The sequence below is a fragment of the Penicillium vulpinum genome (assembly GCF_028829585.1).
Source record: "Penicillium vulpinum strain IBT 29486 chromosome Unknown utg000003l_segment0_segment0, whole genome shotgun sequence".
NCBI lineage: Eukaryota > Fungi > Ascomycota > Eurotiomycetes > Eurotiales > Aspergillaceae > Penicillium > Penicillium vulpinum.
Window position 1 is genome coordinate 8,345,019 of NW_026643243.1, and position 18,427 is coordinate 8,363,445.

An 18,427-nucleotide genomic window follows, 5' to 3' on the forward strand; every position below is an offset into this window, starting at 1 on the left:
ACCTAAAAATGAAAGTGACCCATTTGGATACATTTGCTCCCTTTTAATGAGAAAATACCAGTCAAGACTGCACCTCCAGTCTTCCCTACTTCAGTAGATACCAGGGCACGCCTATCCCAGTACCTTCTGGAAGTACCTATGTAGGCATATGAATCAATTTAGCCCCTCACTTATGCGTGCAACGCATTGGTCAGCCTTGGCGTGCGGCTCTACCAGAGCTGGAAGGCACTGCCCCAAAATACATATGACGGTCATCGCTTATCCTGGCCCTCTTCACATTCAGGTATGATCGCACATCCACTCGCCAGAGATCCATAAGTTGCTCAAGTATTGAAAATATCTTGACGTCTAAACATGGATCCTCTCTCTTTTACGGCTAGCCTTTTAACAGTTGCTACCTTGGCCGCCAGTGTTACATCGACGTTGTCGAATCTCAGACATGTTGGTGAGCTGCCGGGCCGACTACAAGCTATCAACAATGAGGTGGCCGATCTTGAGGTCATTCTTCGTCAAATCGAGTCGAAGTTTACCGACCGCCAGTTGTCGCAACCAGACGAAAACCCTAATTCCCTCCAGACGAAAACCCTAATTCCCTTGCGGACGTGCTGCGCCGAGCAGAGAGCAAGCTTCGAGAATTGGAAACCATCATCAGCCTGCTGGTGAGGTCTTGCGTTGGAAACGGCAAATTTCTTGTTCGCGCAAAGGTTTGGTTGACAGAGAAGCCCAAACTGGATGCACTCCACGAGGAGCTGCACTCCCTCAAGGCTACCCTGAATCTCATTCTGGGAGTTATCCATTCGTAAGTGGGCTGTAGAAACCTAGTTGCTCTAGTAGTCACCTACTTATTTGCTCCCGCTAGCCAAGACATGATGCGTGTCCAGCTGGACCTCCAGAGCATATCACTGGTCTCTGCCAGGATGACCAACGCCCAAATTGTGTTTCGAGACGAGATAAATTCAACCATTGATAAAAGCGCCCACCGTGTCGATGAAAGGCTGGCCACTTTGGAAAGGGCCCTTAACGAACAGCTTTCTCGACTCCAGCTCCGCCTAAACTCGGATATGGGCGCCAAGCTCCACGGACAAGCGCCAAATTTAAGCACCGTCCAGCAGAACCGAAAATCGTTCGCTCCTTCCAACCAAGGCATTGTTAGGATCCGTGCTGCTCATTACATTGGCAAGATATGCGAGGCAGATTGTAGATGCGCCTGTCACCAACGCGTCAAATATCATTCTCCAAGTCTTGTTGGCCCCGTCGTGGGGCAGCTGTTTTTTGGCTACGCGGGATTTCCTCGTATCCGCAGCCGTTGCGACGATGACCGCTGCGGACGAAGCAGAGCACGTCATGTCAGCATAGAATACTGGTTCCCACTGTGGTTCTTGTCACGGATTCTAATGATCATTCTCTCACTTCAACGGTCCGGCCCAGAGCTTCGGCTTCGCGTTGTCCGGAGGATTCCAGACGCCGCCCAATGTATTGATTTTGCAAGAACTGGCAACATCGAAGGCATCAAACTACTCTTCAAGGAAGGGCTGGCGTCCCCGTTCGACGTCAGCCAGTCGCGGAACTTCTCCATGCTTCGCGTAGGTTGCTTCAGATGTTCAGCCATCGCCAATCCCAATGTCCTAGTAATTTAGCTAACCACAAATCAAAGTGGGCGGTCTTCGACAGGCAGTACGAAACTTGCAAATTCCTTCTAGATGCCGGCTCGGATCCCAACCAAGCGTATGTCGTCCCTATCGCCCGACATTTTTTTTATGTCAAGCTAACTTGGCTTGACAGAGGCGCAAGTGCAATGATGTGGGATTTTTTTCTCTGGGCTACCATTAACGATTCAGATCTGGAGGCTGTCACAAATCTCCTAGCTGGTAGTGATTTTGTGGACGACCAGAAATTCCCCATGATCCACAAAATAATTCTCAAGATGTCGTTGCGAAGTTTGGAGGACGAATTATTTTACAATGTAGATGCTGTATTCCAGACAGACGCCAGAGGTCGCACCGCCCTGTTTTGGGTGGCAGCCCGGGGAGATGAGCGCTCCGCGATCACTCTTCTCGCATGTGGGGCTGACCCCAATGCCATGGACCAGGACGGCAGAGTCCCCCTTCATCTTGCAGCAGAGTCAGGACGTACTGGTTGCATCCGCCTCCTTCTAGAAGCTGGAGCGCAAACCGATCCCATCTCGCTTCAAGGCACCCCGCCTCGTACACCGCCACTCGTGCTTATCGGGCAATTTGGGGACCTCTTGGCCCTGAAGACCATTCTAGACTTCAACCCGAACATTGAAGCTCGAAGTCCGGATGGGGAAACTGCGCTGCTGGCTGTGGCGCGTCGCCAGACGGCGGCGCATGCCCTGCTTCTATTGGAACACAACGCCAATCCCAATGCCATGATGAACGACGGAAAGACACCGCTAACGGCAGCCATCACATATAACAATGGGGGTGTCCTACGGGTCCTGCTTAATGGCTGGAACAATTATATCACTTGTCCCCGCCTCGCCGGTCCGAACCTACTAGACGTCGTGGCCGACTTTGCCGACACCGAGACGATCCATATTTTGGCCATGGCCGAGCATCTGCGATTTAATAGCGATAGACAGTATGTGCTTTCTGCAGGGGCATCAGAACGTATCCGAAACCGCCCAAATGCGTCGGAGAAGCTCATAGCTGCATTTGACGAACTCTTGTGCCTCATGTCCCAGAACGATATGGAAAAAGAAACCAGTGTCTTGATGGAGAGCGGGCTCTTGGGCTACAGGACAACTTCCCCAGAAAGCTGCTGTGATATAGATTTTGAGGATGCGCTTGACACCATTGACAATATTGACATAGACTAACTTGTGAGGGAGAGGGTAAGTAGTAAGGGGCCAAGGGGTTGGCGAGCTCTAAATTTCCGAAGATACGAGTGAAAACTAGTGCTGGCTGCACACCGACCCTGAGAATTGAAGCCAATGGGACCAATTCCTACTTAGTATCCGATTCACTTGAGATGTGCTTCACCCATAGTATCATTACATCCCTATAATAGCCACAAGAGCACCAAGAGTTTCACTTTTTCTAATTGGGCTTGATGGGCATGCCGAATATAAGGCTTTATATCTACCCAGCACCTGCTAGTATGCAAATGTTTCAATGCCCTGTTTATTAATCTTCTTGGGTAACAGGTAGAGGTACTGGTGACAATCACTAAGCGATACCTACGCGTTATGACCTATCCTGTGCGCAGGACAGCAGCCATAGCCAAATATGGCAACAGAAATTGCACAAAGGGTACTCCGTATATCAAATACAACTATAGACTATACAAGACATTACGACGCAAGGGAGATGATCAATATTGAATATTGATGATGACCTACCTACTGCCATGAAGCTCTCTATATATCTTTATTGAGATAAACGCAGAGGTTTGACGCAGTGCAAGCTAGCAAACCTGGAAGCCACCTTGGAAGGCCTTGCTGCCTCGCTGCCTACACGCATCGATAGGCCTTAGTTTATTGTCGATTTCCATTTAGCAATTTCCTCTAAGCATACATCTTGCTCAACGAAGGCCTCACTGTCTCCAAAGATGTAAAACTACAATGTCCGTTGCCATCCTCGATTCCACCAAAATTTACTGACCAGGGTGGCGATGCTAAAGTTTCACCCCACATCACCGGCCCTCTAACGGCATTGTTTAAATCTTCGTCTCTAGGCACATGGCATGCAGCACTAATCGCAGCACTACAAGCCCCCGCCAGCGGCATTTCAGACTTGAACCTTCTGAAAGATAATCCGAGCAACAAACAGACCATGAAACCACCCACCAGAATAGAAACAAAGATAGCCAGGGAGTTGTAGCCCATGGAACTGACCGAGTACTGATATATTGGTCGGTCGATCCAGTCATAGGCTATTATGCGAACATAAAAGACACTCTGCGAAATCAACCAATGGAGGACCATATAGATTACCATTAGAGGGACTCCGTACTGATAGGGCATAGATAACCAGTACGTTGACTGCTGCTCACTGTCTTTAACGGGCCATGTCACTCGAAGGGGCTTCGAACTTTCCCCGTAGGAGCTGTATTCGGCAGTCGCGAGCATGCTGGTCAGAACGCTGTTGTAGAAGAAATAGCTGACTGTGATGACTAGTTGTGGTATATTGGCTATAACCACAGAGCTTAAAGTAGACAAACTCCTTTTTAGATCGACAAATCGAGTGTACCCAATGGCGTCAGAGAACGCTTCGTTCCACAGGCTATGGAGCGTGCTGGTCGTCAACCAAGGAGTTCCTAGTGGGATGATAGCTTGCTCGAAGAGGAAGGCTCCCACGGCAATACATGCTATGCATCTAGATGCTCTGTGATTAATATAGAGTGAACAGGAATTTTGGAATGTAAGCTCTTACAAGACGAGGGTCGTTATCCAGCGTGAAAGACTCGAGGCTTGCATCCAGCGCTTGCGTCGCGATAACCGCTTGTATACTTTCGGCTCTCGCTCACCGACCCGTGCCAAGGGCTCTCCAGCAGGGTCTTCTGACTTCTGAGGTACCTTCCATGCCCCACGACGGACATCAGCATTAGATAACCAACAAATTCCCTCTGTGGTAGAATCTGGCTTCTCCATAAAGGATGCTACAGCATCGCCCACTGTGAGCAAAGGTGCCGATCGGTGACGACTTATTCTTGCTGCCAGAAACATTGCGATGACTTTTAGGAAAGTCGTAAGAGCAATAATAATGCAAATCGGAGGACTATAGAGCAGCTGACATCGCTCTTTTGATTTGATCACAAGACATCCATCGATGCTGTATCTCTTTGACTTATTCATGGATGTATCATCGCAAGTAATGACATAGCCACTGGCCACAATATCAGATGTGGTGTTAGCTTGGATATATTGATTCACTCTCTCAACAGTCGGCTGATCCGCATCGAGCTTCAACCAGTTGAACAGATCGTTGGCATCCGAGCAGGAAGTGATATCCAGGCTATCAAGACAGGCTTTCTGCGTGAAATTTTGGTTCGTGTAGTAATGGGCTCGACCAGAGTTAAGGATATTGATCATCAAAGTCTTGCCAGCGAACTCGAAGCCCTTTACTTGATGAGTAAGTCTCGTATCGCTCTCGGCTAGGCTGCCTGATACGGTTGTCGAGAGTATCGCGGTATTCCCACCTTGACTCGCAGACAATTCGTTCGTGAGCACGACGACCACCCTTGCTCCCCCATTGCTTCCAAAACTGTAAAGATTGAAACATTGCTGAACATCTAGGCGCTCATAATCTCCCCGCCCAATGTCAGAGGCAAAGTCGTGCCATTTCATTTCACCCTCTGAATACCCATCAGCCGAAATATTTGACCAATATGAGTCGCTGATATCATCGGTATCAACATTGGCACCCCGATATACAGCAGCATCACCACCAGGATACCTCGGAGTTATGCTAAAGCACTGATCAAGGGTAGGAGTCTTCAAGGTCGCGATGTTGGAAGAATTTAAATCCCCAGGTCCCACAACAAAATCTAGTTCGTTTATGGCTACAGATTCAAAAATTATCGCGTTGTACCTGCCAAATTAGTATGTCAATTTCACATCCATACATAGTCTCTTAGGCTTTGTCAGAGAACGTACAACAAATGAAAAGGTGTCGCCGTGACAAGTAACACCAGCCACAGGGCGAGCCGAGACCGTCCAATAAGGAAAAGATTCCTCACACTCGAGCACCCTATGTCAAGCCATCGACCTCGCGCGTGGTATTTGTCAATCTCCTCCCGACTCGGCGCGACTAGTGACTGCATACAGTAGTTGCTAGCACCCAGAATTCCAGTACTAAGTATGTTGATTATCAAGTGCAGGGCGATGTTCCATCGTTTGGACAGAACGCAGCTGCCCTGGTACACTATTTGAGCGCTGGAGAATGCACTGTTCTCTGCATTTCTGCTAGATAGTCCAGCAGCCACGGCAATGAAGATAATATTCAGCAGGAGCAGAACGGTAGACGCCTTAGCACAGAGAAGAACGCCATTAATCCAGCGTGGCTTTTGGAGGCTTGATGGCTCTCGTTCAATAACATCTGCTTCGGTATCCCACCTGGCCGTTTTCTGGCCTTCTATCCGATTTGGTAAGTTAGCACCTGCCTTCTCGGTTTGACCGTTAGGAAGGCCATGGTAGCGTTGACCAAAGAACACATATTTGACACGGAGCCATTGATGCCATACAGCCTCACTCCTCATACTTGGATTGGGTGCGTTCTCTGTAACGTAGGATGGGTCTTCACTCCGGGCTTGGGATGGAGACAGGTCCGCAGATAAGTACCAGCAATGGGGGTTGAGGTAATTTTCCGACTTCGTATTGCTTGGGCAAATGGGGCTGAGTTTCGTACCTGTTCCCGTGAATGTGGAAATTATGTTCAGTGCTTTTTTTAGCCCCATCAACCCCATTGGTGGTGATACCCGCACGATGCACTTAGTGCTCTTGGCATATGTACTTCGCCATTGGCCCCAAGCCTGTGTTTCAAGGGATTGAGAATCTTTCACGAATGACACTTGATACTAATAATGCTCATCAAAACGACTCAGGTAAATGTCGACAAAAAGCCCAAAGTTGAGAGGTACATCTCTTTCTGGATTAACTGGCCAAATAAGTAGCCAAAGAAGAGTTCTTCAGTTAGCAAGAGATGGGGAGCAGTGAGGAAAAGACTAAATGCAGGGTTGTGGATCAATGATAGAGATTCCAGCCAATATAGAATATACAAAATTGTTGGGTTGATCTAGGGATCGCTACACAGAGAATAGCTCTGTGGAGAAAGACTGGGTATTCCTTTAGCACGAATTCGACGGAGGAAGGAAGGAGGAAAGTACTTTACACGTGCTATTACTACTAGTAGCATGGGGTGCCTTATACGCCTGAAGCTATCAAACAGTTGTTGTGTTCTTTCCGTAACACGAACTCCTCGTCTAGATCATAGCTACATGATCTGTCTATTTTGAATATACGCACTCCATGGCTCCAAATCTACACTAATTTTGAATATGATCATGTTTGAAATCAGAAAATATTTGTCATTTGAATAGCCCGCATTCTCTCCACAATGATCTAAAGATCGATATCACTAGACGGCCGAGCAATGTTGAATCGCCAATGGTGCAGGTTAACTGGGTCCTTCTGATACAGGTTGACTTCGAAGAACTTGTTGTGCGTTTCGCATTTGAAGTTCTTGTATCTATGTCCAATTAGATATCTGTACATTTCAATACATATCAGATGTTGAACGTACGAATTGAGCTTCTGAAAATTCCCAGCGATCAAATCTTGCTCGGCAATCTCCACAAATTCAACCCGACCCCCAACTGATTCGGGAAGAGGAATGAAATATCTTCTGGCCTCAATAGCACCAAAATTGATTTGTCGAACAAACTGAATTGCGTAAGGTGGCGGATTATTCGGATCCTGAAAGAACGAAGCTGAAATAGCGGAGGGGGTTGATTCGGATCCTTTAGCCCAAGCAATAAACGGGCTAAACTTAGCCTCGTGTGTTAGATGGGCCGGTCGATAAGGAGATGGAGAAGAGCAACAAAAAATGGAAGACATTGTTGGATAGAGGTTTATTGACCTTTGTAATTTCCTGTGAATGATCATAAAGATATTTCTGCTCTAGGGGAGTGACTGTCTTTATATGCCTTTCAAGTTTGTTTAATTAACTCGAATATCAACTACCTTCGAGGTAAGCAGATTGATTCTAGAGGGAATTGTGACGAACCAGACATAGAATGACGACTATATGCATGCTCTAACCTGTCGCTTTATCAATAGATGTCGTATTCCCTAGGCTGACCATTCAATCATAGCTCTTCATTTTGAGGCCCCCTCTTATCGGCTCTGCTGAGACCCAATCCATATCTCCTTCAAGATTTCTATGCCCATCGTGGAATTGTAAATCGATACCCTACATAAGCAGGTTATGATATGGTCGTCACTCGCCAATCAGGATACTGTATTTTGAGGCCCCCCTCGCACGGTCCCTCCGTAGGGCGATTGATGGAAACCATCTCGGAGTACGGAGTAGAGGTATATACTCAAGACTAGTGGAACAATTCCAATGTGCCATTTGAAAAGTATAAAGCGTTGCTGATTCCCTATTCTTTTTTTTTCTTCTTTCTTTCTTAGGGGCAGCGGGCCTGTTATCCTCGCTCTTTATTTCACCCGCTACCACTGTCACTCCTTTTCCGCGCCTTCGAATCTGCTTTTTTTTATTCTGTCCTTCGTTCGTTCATTGAAAAGAATATTATTCTCTGTGTTGCTTTCAATTGAGAGACTGGATTTTTCATCTATCCTCTCTATATCATATAATCTGTGTTCGGTCTGTGTACTGGGGTTTTGAACGGGTGAAGCTACATATTCTACCTTTTCCCGCGGCGAATACACATACCAGAACCCTCACCAAAAGCCATCGACCGACAGTCCAATCTTCTTGAACAACAACAACAACAACAACAGCTTCTTTTGAATTCTGGACTTGTCGATCCAACGTGGCTACACGTGTCGGACATTACTGGTCCCCATGCATTTCCTGTTTCTCCGTCCCAACCTCAGTTTCCTGATACTACAACACATGATGAAGAGCAACATCAGCAGCAAGTCTTACAACAACAACCAGAAGAATATTCCCAACATGGACAAATAGAAGAATATGTTTCTGACGTGGTTTCTACCTTATCAAAATCCGAGCGATATACCTCATCTTCCGCGGCAACCAACCTCTCTTCGCTACAGTGTGAACACTGCCAAAGGGAATTTGAAAACCGTGGATTGTTAAAGTACGTTTCGTTTGCATGAAAATAGTCCGCTGTGCGTTCCAACACTGTTCTGATGATCTATAAGCAAGCACACAAAAACACATACGCGACCCTTCAAGTGTAACATGGACGCATGCACTAGGGGATTTGCAACTCCAAAAGATCTCACGCGACACAAACAATCAGTACATAAGGCTGGTGGGCACGACATGGTCTACTGTCTTTATCCTAATTGTGACTATTCTGCGAATGGATGGAAAGGGTTAATGCGACAAGACAATCTCCAGCGCCATATCAGAGCCAAGCACCGACTAGAGGCTGAATTTTAGTACTTGAGTCAGTTTTTATGTGTATATAATATTTAGATCAGATACTTGATATAGGCAATCCTAGGTCGAACATAGTCTTTGTGAAGTTAACCTGTAGTCGTCCTCGTCTCTTTTGATCTTACAGACGAGTGGATCTGTGTGATTTGCCTAGTATCACTCTGCGGAACCTTGTAATCCAACAGCTGTTCTTCTTATATTTATAGCAACACCCGAGAGAATACTAGTATGGAAAGAATAAGCGTAATGTAATACAGACGTATAGTTCATTCGTCTCACTATGTCAGTCTCTTCTTCCATTTTCTTCTATTTCTTCGCTTCCTTCTCTAATTTATCTGTTGCACCCATTCAGGACATGGCAAGTGTGTCTCTTCTTTCGTTACCAAATGAGTTGATCTGCAAAATCGCCTAGCACATGTGCATTGGTGACATCCTATATTAGTTTCCATACTGACCTAGCCTTTGTTAACCTTTTCTTTGGTGCTGTCAGTCCTGGCGAAAATACCAGGAGCTGTAATGAGTTCTGATGGCATGTATCCAAACTGGTGATTTGAATGAAACCCGGCTCCCACTCCCAATCAACGTAAATAACGCAAATATCGAATTTATTGAGCACTAATTTTATATCAAAGTGTCCTCACCTCTGGTTTACCGTATCTGGAGTTTCAAAGGCGAAGTCGGAAGTTTATTATTTGGCTTAACCTCATAAAACATCTTGCTAAATTGATATCGAGAAGAGTTTTAAATCAGAGCATATATAAAGATGGATGAACGAGGTCTGTCCCAGAAGAAAATAGATTACACACGTAAGATCTGAGTTCCTTCTAAGGTTTAAAGTCCCGGTGACCTTCACTTTCATCACTTCAATCTTCCATCTTCCATCAGTCTTTTCATTTCATCTCTCCTTGGTCCATGTCTTTGCCTTCGGATATTCCTCTCATTTGACGCGACTTTCAACATGGCAAATGTGTCTCTCCTCTCGTTGCCAAATGAGTTGATATACCAAATTGCCTCAGACATGTGCGTACGCGACATCATCTCTTTAATTCAATGTTACCCCACGCTTCGTCACCCTCTTCTTTGGCTCTGCGAGCACAAACGAAAGAAACAAGAATTGCAAGGGCCTCTAACGGCGTGTATCCAAACTGACAATGCGGATGGAGTCCGACTCCTGCTCTCGGTCAATGCGGACATCGAATACATCGGGGACAACACCAATGACCGACCAAAACGATCAACAGACCGTCGTAACTCGGGTTACTATTGGAATGGCTCGAACGTGTACTGGGCTCTCAAAAATAACAACCAGGAGATGGTGGAGGCCTGTCTTGCACATCTTGCTCAGATGAAGATGGAGATTCCAAGGCTCAGTGTGGACTCTGTTGAAAAGGCACTGCATTTTGCTGCTCGGAGTGGCTATTTTTCCATTTTGAAGATACTGGCTGATCTTAACTCTGATGCCATACAACCTGCTTTGTAGGACAGAGTTTTATCCTCCGCATTAGGAGAGAGAGACTATTGGTACAACGACGTCAGATATTGCCGTTGCAAAGAGCAAGAGATTGGTTCTAGGTTCAAGAAAAATCTACTAATAGACCATTATACTACCGTGAGGCTACTAGTGGATCTCGGTGCCCACTGCAATCTTACCGACGCTTTCCATTATTATGATTCGCACAAGCCGATATTACTTGCACTGTTCAAGTGTAGCTCAATCTTCAACAGCATTTTAAAGCTGCTTGTCGAGACCGGCGCAGATGTGAGCAGCGAAGATGTGCTTCATGGGTTCATCGCAACGTCCAACAGATGTACGTTCTCCAATGAAGAAACAGCAAAGCTGCTTGTCGAGCATGGCGCATCTGCCGGTGTGCGGGATTATATTGCTAGGGCTGTTATGAACAAAAACAACAAAAAAGCCTTGATTGAACTGCTCGTTGCTTGCGGACTTATCCCAGACAAAACCAATGGTTGGGGTCGAGTACCAGTGAATGTTTTCGGACCGAAAGAGACATTTGAGGACAGGGCTTTGTTGATAAAGCAGCTGTTGGAACTTGATGCCAATATAAGACACAGAACTTTCTTTGGGCCAGCACTGCTTCAATCGGGCAACTCGAATGGGTCAAAGACATGTGAATCTGAGTCCGAAACTGAGCAAACTGGTGATGAAACCTGCTTGACATTCATTCACAAATCTGTGAAGCTTCTTTTGGGCTACAGAACCGACGGGAAAATCGGAGACAGTGAACAACGAGGGCCCCTCCATCAAGCTGACAACCGGGGTCTCGTGAAGCTTATCCTCGCCCATGGAGCGGAAGTGAATGTAGTAGACTCCTATAGTCAAATGCCGCTGCATACCATAACATACGGTGCATCAAAAGCGACAGTTGAAACAATCAAATTGCTATTGAAGCATGGAGCAGATATTTCTGCAAAGAATGCAGACGACAACACACCTCTTCACCTGGCGGTACTGACATCATCATGGGAAGTAGTCAAGTTGCTTCTTGATCATGGAGCGGACCGAAACAGCCGCAATCTAGACGGGGAGATTCCAATGGATCTTTTGGCTCGTCGTCGGAGTCATCGAGAGCAGTTCTCGCTTAACAGAGAAAATAGGCGGGGCTTGATATGTTTGAAAACCTTCAAGTTCGTCGATTCCTATTGGAGGGGGTGGCAAACATACTGGGCTCCTCCACCTTTTTATGGGTATTAGGCCAAGTAGTACATAAATCAAGTTCTTTGGTTCTATCACTGGCACGTTTGTTTTCAATGTCAAATTTAAATCTATAATAGTTAATGATCGGCTAGCTCATACGGCCTCTGTCGTCAATGACGTAAATATATTTGGCCAAAAATGTGATGCCTATTGGGTATACTATATATAAGAATAACGGAATCTGTTCTTGGATCTTCGTTTTGGATATCTCTCTGGATGAATATGAAAACCACAAAAAGCACAAAATGTAGGAATCTTCTATCCTACCAGGGGAAACGCACCTTTCAAAGCTATGTTGAAGGGGCGCAAAGAAGAATAAGTATACCCAGCCCTTCGCTTTCGCCCCGTACTAACTATAATTTCACACTAATTAATGTACATGTAATTATCAAAAAAAAGGTACCTTTTGTACAAGCATCCTATACAAAAGGTACATTAGAGGGGAGGGGAAAAAGTCGAAGTCCGTTATAGCTCGACCATTATATTGGATATAGGGTATAAAATTTAATATCAAGAATTGAAACTCCTTAAAAATTGATATTAACTTATTAGTTGTTAAATAAAAACTCTGGTTCTTATAGTATAGTTGGAAATTGAAAACCCCTACTAAAAGATAATAGTGCAAAATCTTCCCCCTCAGCCACTATTCTAGACACTTATTATCTGTAAACTAGTCCCTTTCAACTGTATACAGCTAAAGCTAAGTATCGTGTGCTAGCTTTATTTCCTACCTAGACAATGTTGTGGTCGAGATACAAGGTTTTCTGTTTTTTCCTCCCAATGTACCTTTTGTATACGACACCCATACAAAAGGTACACTTTTTGATAATTATAATTAGTGTGGTGCGGCCCCAAACCCCGAAAGGGTTGCGGAGCGAAAGCGAAGGGCCGGGTATATTCAAATGCTTGCATAGTAGTGTAGTCCTCCAGCAGTTGTAAGAACGAGATTTCTGTTTCAGAAGAAACAGAGAACTGCGCACGATACGGATACCTTTGTGAAATTTTGTGACCTTCGCTTTGCTCACTTTCATCCTCTATCACTCCCTCAATTCCCTACACGTCTCTTTCACACTCTCTTCACTTCCTACAGCGGACCATCTGATCATATTTTTGACTCGCCTCTCACTTTCATCTCTCTCTCTGATCCTCCTCCTGCATTCTTCAGCCTCAGATTTTCCTTTCTTTCTTTTTTCCTCCTCTCACTTGACACCACTTACAACATGGAAAAGGTGTCTCTCCTTACATTGCCGAATGAATTGATATGTGAAATTGCCTCATACATGTGCATACGCGACATAATCTCTATGATTCAATGTTACCGCAACCTTTGCCAACCTCTGTTGTGGCACTGTCAGCACCAGCACCAGAGCCAGGAACTACGAGAAGCTCTAACAGCGTGTATCCAAGCTGGTGATTTAGATGCTACCCGCCTCCTACTCTCCATTAACGCAGATATCGAGTTGATCAAGGACGAGCCCCAAATCCAAAAAGAACAACCGCCAGATTATACATCAGGACATTACTGGGATGATTTTTGGTTGGGCTTGGCTGTTCGAGGTGGCCATGATGAGATAGTGGAAGCTCTTGCTGAACATCTTGGCCGAGTGAAGATAGAGATCCCAGCGCTCAAGGTCAACTGTGTTGGAGATGCACTAAATTCTGCTGCTGAAGGTGGTTATTTTGCCATGACAAGAGCGCTACTTGATATCGATAATGAAATCACCCGATCGTCTAATTATTACGACAAGGCTTTGTATTTCGCATTGCAAGGAAGTCATGGATAAACCCGCAGAGAGGACTGCTCTTGCTCGAAGCAAAAAGCCTGCTCTGCACGGGGTCAGAAATCAGCACCGGACTATTTTGCTACAGTAAAGCTTCTGCTTGACTCAGGTACCAATTCAAACTGGCCTGAGTCTCCATTTGGATCTTTTGTATCCTCTTGTGAACCACTAGCGCTTGCACTAGATACCTGCAGATTAATCTCCGATGGTACTGTGAAGCTGCTTGTCGAGCGCGGTGCAGATATGAGCGCCGAAGACGTGCTTCATACATTCACCGATACATCGAATCAATGCACGATCTCTCATGGAGGAGCTGCAGAGTTTCTTCTCGATCATGGAGCAAATCTCAGCTCCCGGGATAGTCTTGGTCGGTCCATTCTAACAAAAGCCCGCAAAAGAGACCTCATCCAAGTGTTCATTGCTCGTGGGCTCAATCCAGACGATGTGGATGAATCAGGTAAAACCCTGCTGGATGCGCTAGCGACTGAAGAAGCATCCGAAACTAGGATTGAAATGATGAAGGTACTATTGGATCTTGGAGCTAATGTGGATTTCTAGCCTCCCTTTGGACAAACTCCATTACAATCGGTCTTCTCATACAGAGCAAAGTCATATGATTATGATTCAGATGGATATGAGATCGAAGGATTGGATTGAAACGGGCACCCAGTGGCTAAACCCGAGCCTGAGCACCCCGACTACGAAACTCACTTTTCATTCGTTCGCAAAACAGCAAAGCTTCTCCTGAGCTATGGAGCCGATTTAAGCATCCGGGACGACGAAGAGCAGATACTCCTCTACAAAACTGACACCAAGTCTCTCGTGGAACTTATCCTTGACTATGGAGCGGGGGTCAATGTAGTGGACTCTTATGGGCAAACCCCACTACATACGATGGTCTACGGGGCATCAAGAGATAAGGTTGAGACAATCAAATTACTCTTGGATAATGGTGCAGATTTGGGTGCAGAGAACGCAGATGGCAACACATCTCTTCATCTGGCCTCACTCACATCATCATGGGACGTTGTCAAGCTACTTCTTCAACATGGAGCAGACCAAAGCAGCCGGAATTTGAATGGGGAGACACCAATGGATCTTTGAGCACATCGGCGACGCCATCGAGAGCAATTTCCATTTAACAGAGAAAAGCAGAATCGATTGATAACTTACAGAAGCCGAGTGTACTCGAAAATATGGTTCTGAAGAGGTCCCGGTCCCGACTAATCGATCGATACTTCCGAGGTTTTTATTTGGCTTTTTACAATATGTACTAGTATCTGGCTTGATTTCTTACTTCCGGGCTGTCTAAATTATTCTAATTTCAAATGTAACAATGCACCTTTCCCCGGTCAAATTCATTTCCCCGCATCCTCACGGCCCTTGAAACACCATGGAAAATTGCCTGATCTGACATTTGATCTGCAAAACATCCACCAATCCTAGTAAAGTACCGGGAATCTCTATAGCGAGGACCGAAAAAACAAATGCATTATAACAAGGCATATTCTGAGATGGGTACTAGCACAGTGCCTAACAATGCGTTTTTTCGCGCTCCTCCCCGTCCTCCTTGGACTCTTGTCTAGCCATTTTGTCTCTGCGACAGACAATGGCAAGACTACTGATGTAACATGGGATCAATACAGTCTTTCAGTCAAAGGAGAGAGGGTGTATGTGTTTTCCGGTGAATTCCATTACCAGCGACTGCCCGTGCCGGAACTATGGCTCGACGTATTTCAGAAGCTGCGTGCAAATGGATTCAATGCAATTTCTAGTGAGTAACTTGACAATCACTCTTATGCTGCACTTGTCCTAATCTCGATTAGTCTACTTCTTCTGGAGTTACCACTCTGCTTCCGAGGATACTTTCGACTTCGAGAACGGTGCCCATGACGTCCAGAGGGTCTTTGATTATGCCAAGCAGGCAGGTCTATATGTAATCGCGCGTGCTGGACCGTACTGCAATGCCGAGACTTCTGCTGGTGGTTTCGCACTGTGGGCGTCCAATGGTCAAATGGGCAGCGCGCGCACCAGCGCAAGCTCCTACTATGACCGATGGTACCCATGGATCCAAAAGATCGGAAAGATCATTGCTGCAAACCAAATCACAAATGGTGGTCCAGTCATTCTAAATCAACATGAGAATGAGTTGCAGGAGTTGACTCACAGTGCCGATAACACTGTTGTCAAGTACATGGAACAAATCAAAGCCGCTTTCGCTGAGGCTGGCATCGTTGTCCCAAGCTCGCATAACGAGAAGGGAATGCGTTCTATGAGCTGGTCAACAGACTACCAGGATGTGGGTGGTGCCGTCAACGTCTATGGTCTGGACTCCTATCCTGGTGGTCTGTCCTGTACCAACCCGAATACCGGATTCAATCTCGTTCGCACTTATTACCAGTGGTTCCAGAATTACTCGAGTTCTCAGCCAGAGTACCTGCCAGAGTTTGAGGGCGGTTGGTTCTCCGCCTGGGGAGGGACTTTCTATGATCAATGCTCTACGGAGCTCTCGCCTGAATTCCCCGATGTTTACTATAAGAATAACATTGGTCAAAGAGTCACATTGCAGAACCTCTATATGGTGATGGGAGCAACTTCTTGGGGACAGAGTGCTGCCCCGGTTGTCTACACTTCATATGATTACTCCGCGCCCATGCGAGAGACCCGTGAAATCCGTGACAAGCTCAAGCAGACCAAATTGATTGGTCTCTTTACTCGTGTGTCTTCCGACCTTGTACACACCCAAATGGAAGGGAATGGAACGGGGTACACTAGTGATGCTAGTATCTTTACCTGGGCCTTGCGAAACCCAGAAACCCATGCCGGTTTCTATGTTCTCGCGCACTCTACCAGCTCGTCCCGTGCTATCACTACTACTTCTCTTAATGTCAACACCTCGGCTGGTATGTACTCCAGGTTCTGAGAGGAAGAATTACACTAATTTGGAGTCTAAACAATAGGTGCCATCACAATCCCCGATATTGAGTTGGCTGGCCGCCAGAGCAAAATTATCGTCACGGACTACAAGATCGGCAAGGGCTCGAGCTTGCTCTATTCGTCCGCTGAGGTTTTGACCTATGCCACCCTCGATGTTGATGTCATTGTTTTCTATCTGAATATTGGACAGAAAGGAGAGTTTGTTTTCAAAGACGCACCAGCCGGTCTGACTTTCAAAACGTACGGCAACTCGAAAGTAAGCTCTGCTGCATCGGATAATGGCGCCAAATACACATACACTCAAGGAGATGGCACCACAGTGTTGAAATTCTCGAACGGCGTGCTGGTTTATCTTCTCGATAAGGAGACGGCGTGGAACTTTTTTGCAGTGCCGACTACTTCCAATCCGACTGTGTCTCCCAGTGAGCAGATCATTGCCCTTGGGCCATATCTCGTTCGCACAGCAACTGTCAACGGGAACACCGTCAATCTTGTTGGTGATAATGCAAACGGAACATCTCTTGAGTAAGTGCAGTTTTAACTCTCAACCCAGCTATTGGCTAATATTTGTTCTAGAGTCTACACAGGCAACTCAAAGGTTACCAAGGTCAAGTGGAATGGCAAGGAGATCAAAACCAAGAAGACAGCCTACGGCAGCTTGGTCGGCTTAGCCCCGGGAGCCGAAAATTCCAAGGTGTCACTGCCGACTCTGAAATCATGGAAAGCGCAAGATACACTTCCCGAGATCAACCCAGACTATGATGACTCTCGCTGGACCATCTGCAACAAAACAAAATCAGTCAACGCTGTAGCACCATTAACACTTCCTGTGCTTTACTCTGGCGACTATGGCTACCATGCTGGAACTAAAGTCTACCGCGGACGGTTCGACGGCGTGACCGCGACCGGTGCAAACCTCACTGTCCAAAACGGCGTAGCTGCTGGCTGGGCCGCCTGGCTAAATGGAGTCTACGTTGGCGGCGACGTTGGCGACCCCGCCCTAGCAGCGACATCAGCCGAGCTACTATTTGATAGCTCCACCCTCCGCAAGAAAGACAATGTTCTGACCGTTGTCATGGATTACACCGGCCACGACGAGGCAAATGTGTCACCGAATGGAGCCCAAAACCCGCGTGGTATTCTCGGCGCTACGCTTCTTGGCGGTGATTTCACTTCCTGGCGCATCCAAGGCAATGCAGGAGGCGAGACCAACATTGACCCCGTCCGGGGACCCATGAACGAAGGAGGTCTCTATGGAGAGCGTCTTGGCTGGCATCTACCAGGATACAAAGCGTCCAAGATAGCTACAAACGATAGCCCTCTAGACGGTGTACCTGGTGCTGCAGGCCGATTCTACACCACGACATTCAAGCTCGACCTGGACTCCGACCTAGATGTTCCGATTGGTCTAGAGCTCGGTGCATCTGATTCCCCCGCAGTAGTGCAGATCTTCATGAATGGGTACCAGTTTGGTCATTACCTGCCACACATCGGACCCCAAACTAGGTTTCCCTTCCCGCCCGGGGTGATCAATAACCGCGGGGAGAATACACTGGCGATTAGTATGTGGGCGCTGACGGAGCAAGGAGCGAAATTAAGTCAGGTGGATCTGGTTGCATATGGGGCTTATCGCACTGGATTCAACTTCAATCACGATTGGTCCTACCTGCAGCCACAGTGGAAGAACAACCGGGGGCAATATGTTTAGTTGATAAAGGTCTTGACTACTTATGATGTCTTATGACACATTGGAATTCAGATCCTCCCTTGTTTAGCTCCTTATGAATTTTTCCGGGCCTAGAACCAGGGTCTTCCCCCATGTAGTTCTTTGTTTAGCTCGGGTACCTGTTTCATCATCGCTTTATATGGAGCCCTGTTTTCCTTGT

At 46.5% G+C, this 18,427-nt stretch overlaps 6 protein-coding genes across 6 annotated transcripts; 4 read left to right on the plus strand and 2 right to left on the minus strand.

Moving 5' to 3' along the window:
• Positions 1–354: 354 nt before the first annotated feature.
• On the plus strand, positions 355–2,839 carry N7479_008192 (ankyrin repeat domain-containing protein; the record flags this gene model as incomplete). The annotated part of the gene is made up of 5 exons (XM_057255886.1): positions 355–508; positions 577–799; positions 860–1,583; positions 1,655–1,725; positions 1,783–2,839. The coding sequence occupies 5 exons, from the start codon at positions 355–357 to the stop codon at positions 2,837–2,839; spliced, it is 2,229 nt and encodes a 742-aa protein (XP_057109748.1).
• A 687-nt stretch (positions 2,840–3,526) lies between these two features.
• Positions 3,527–6,219, minus strand: N7479_008193 (uncharacterized protein; the record flags this gene model as incomplete). Its single annotated transcript, XM_057255887.1, has 3 exons — positions 3,527–4,337; positions 4,395–5,552; positions 5,618–6,219. 3 exons carry the CDS (start codon positions 6,217–6,219, stop codon positions 3,527–3,529), a joined length of 2,571 nt encoding a protein of 856 aa, XP_057109749.1.
• An 862-nt stretch (positions 6,220–7,081) lies between these two features.
• N7479_008194 (uncharacterized protein) lies at positions 7,082–7,576 on the minus strand (the record flags this gene model as incomplete). The annotated part of the gene is made up of 2 exons (XM_057255888.1): positions 7,082–7,208; positions 7,263–7,576. 2 exons carry the CDS (start codon positions 7,574–7,576, stop codon positions 7,082–7,084), a joined length of 441 nt encoding a protein of 146 aa, XP_057109750.1.
• Positions 7,577–10,065: 2,489 nt separating this feature from the next.
• On the plus strand, positions 10,066–11,820 carry N7479_008195 (uncharacterized protein; the record flags this gene model as incomplete). Its single annotated transcript, XM_057255889.1, has 2 exons — positions 10,066–10,519; positions 10,703–11,820. 2 exons carry the CDS (start codon positions 10,066–10,068, stop codon positions 11,818–11,820), a joined length of 1,572 nt encoding a protein of 523 aa, XP_057109751.1.
• Positions 11,821–13,043: 1,223 nt separating this feature from the next.
• On the plus strand, positions 13,044–14,708 carry N7479_008196 (uncharacterized protein; the record flags this gene model as incomplete). The annotated part of the gene is made up of 3 exons (XM_057255890.1): positions 13,044–13,576; positions 13,799–14,061; positions 14,275–14,708. The coding sequence occupies 3 exons, from the start codon at positions 13,044–13,046 to the stop codon at positions 14,706–14,708; spliced, it is 1,230 nt and encodes a 409-aa protein (XP_057109752.1).
• Positions 14,709–15,143: 435 nt separating this feature from the next.
• N7479_008197 (glycoside hydrolase family 35 protein) lies at positions 15,144–18,249 on the plus strand (the record flags this gene model as incomplete). Its single annotated transcript, XM_057255891.1, has 4 exons — positions 15,144–15,378; positions 15,431–16,507; positions 16,565–17,066; positions 17,118–18,249. 4 exons carry the CDS (start codon positions 15,144–15,146, stop codon positions 18,247–18,249), a joined length of 2,946 nt encoding a protein of 981 aa, XP_057109753.1.
• Positions 18,250–18,427: the final 178 nt, after the last annotated feature.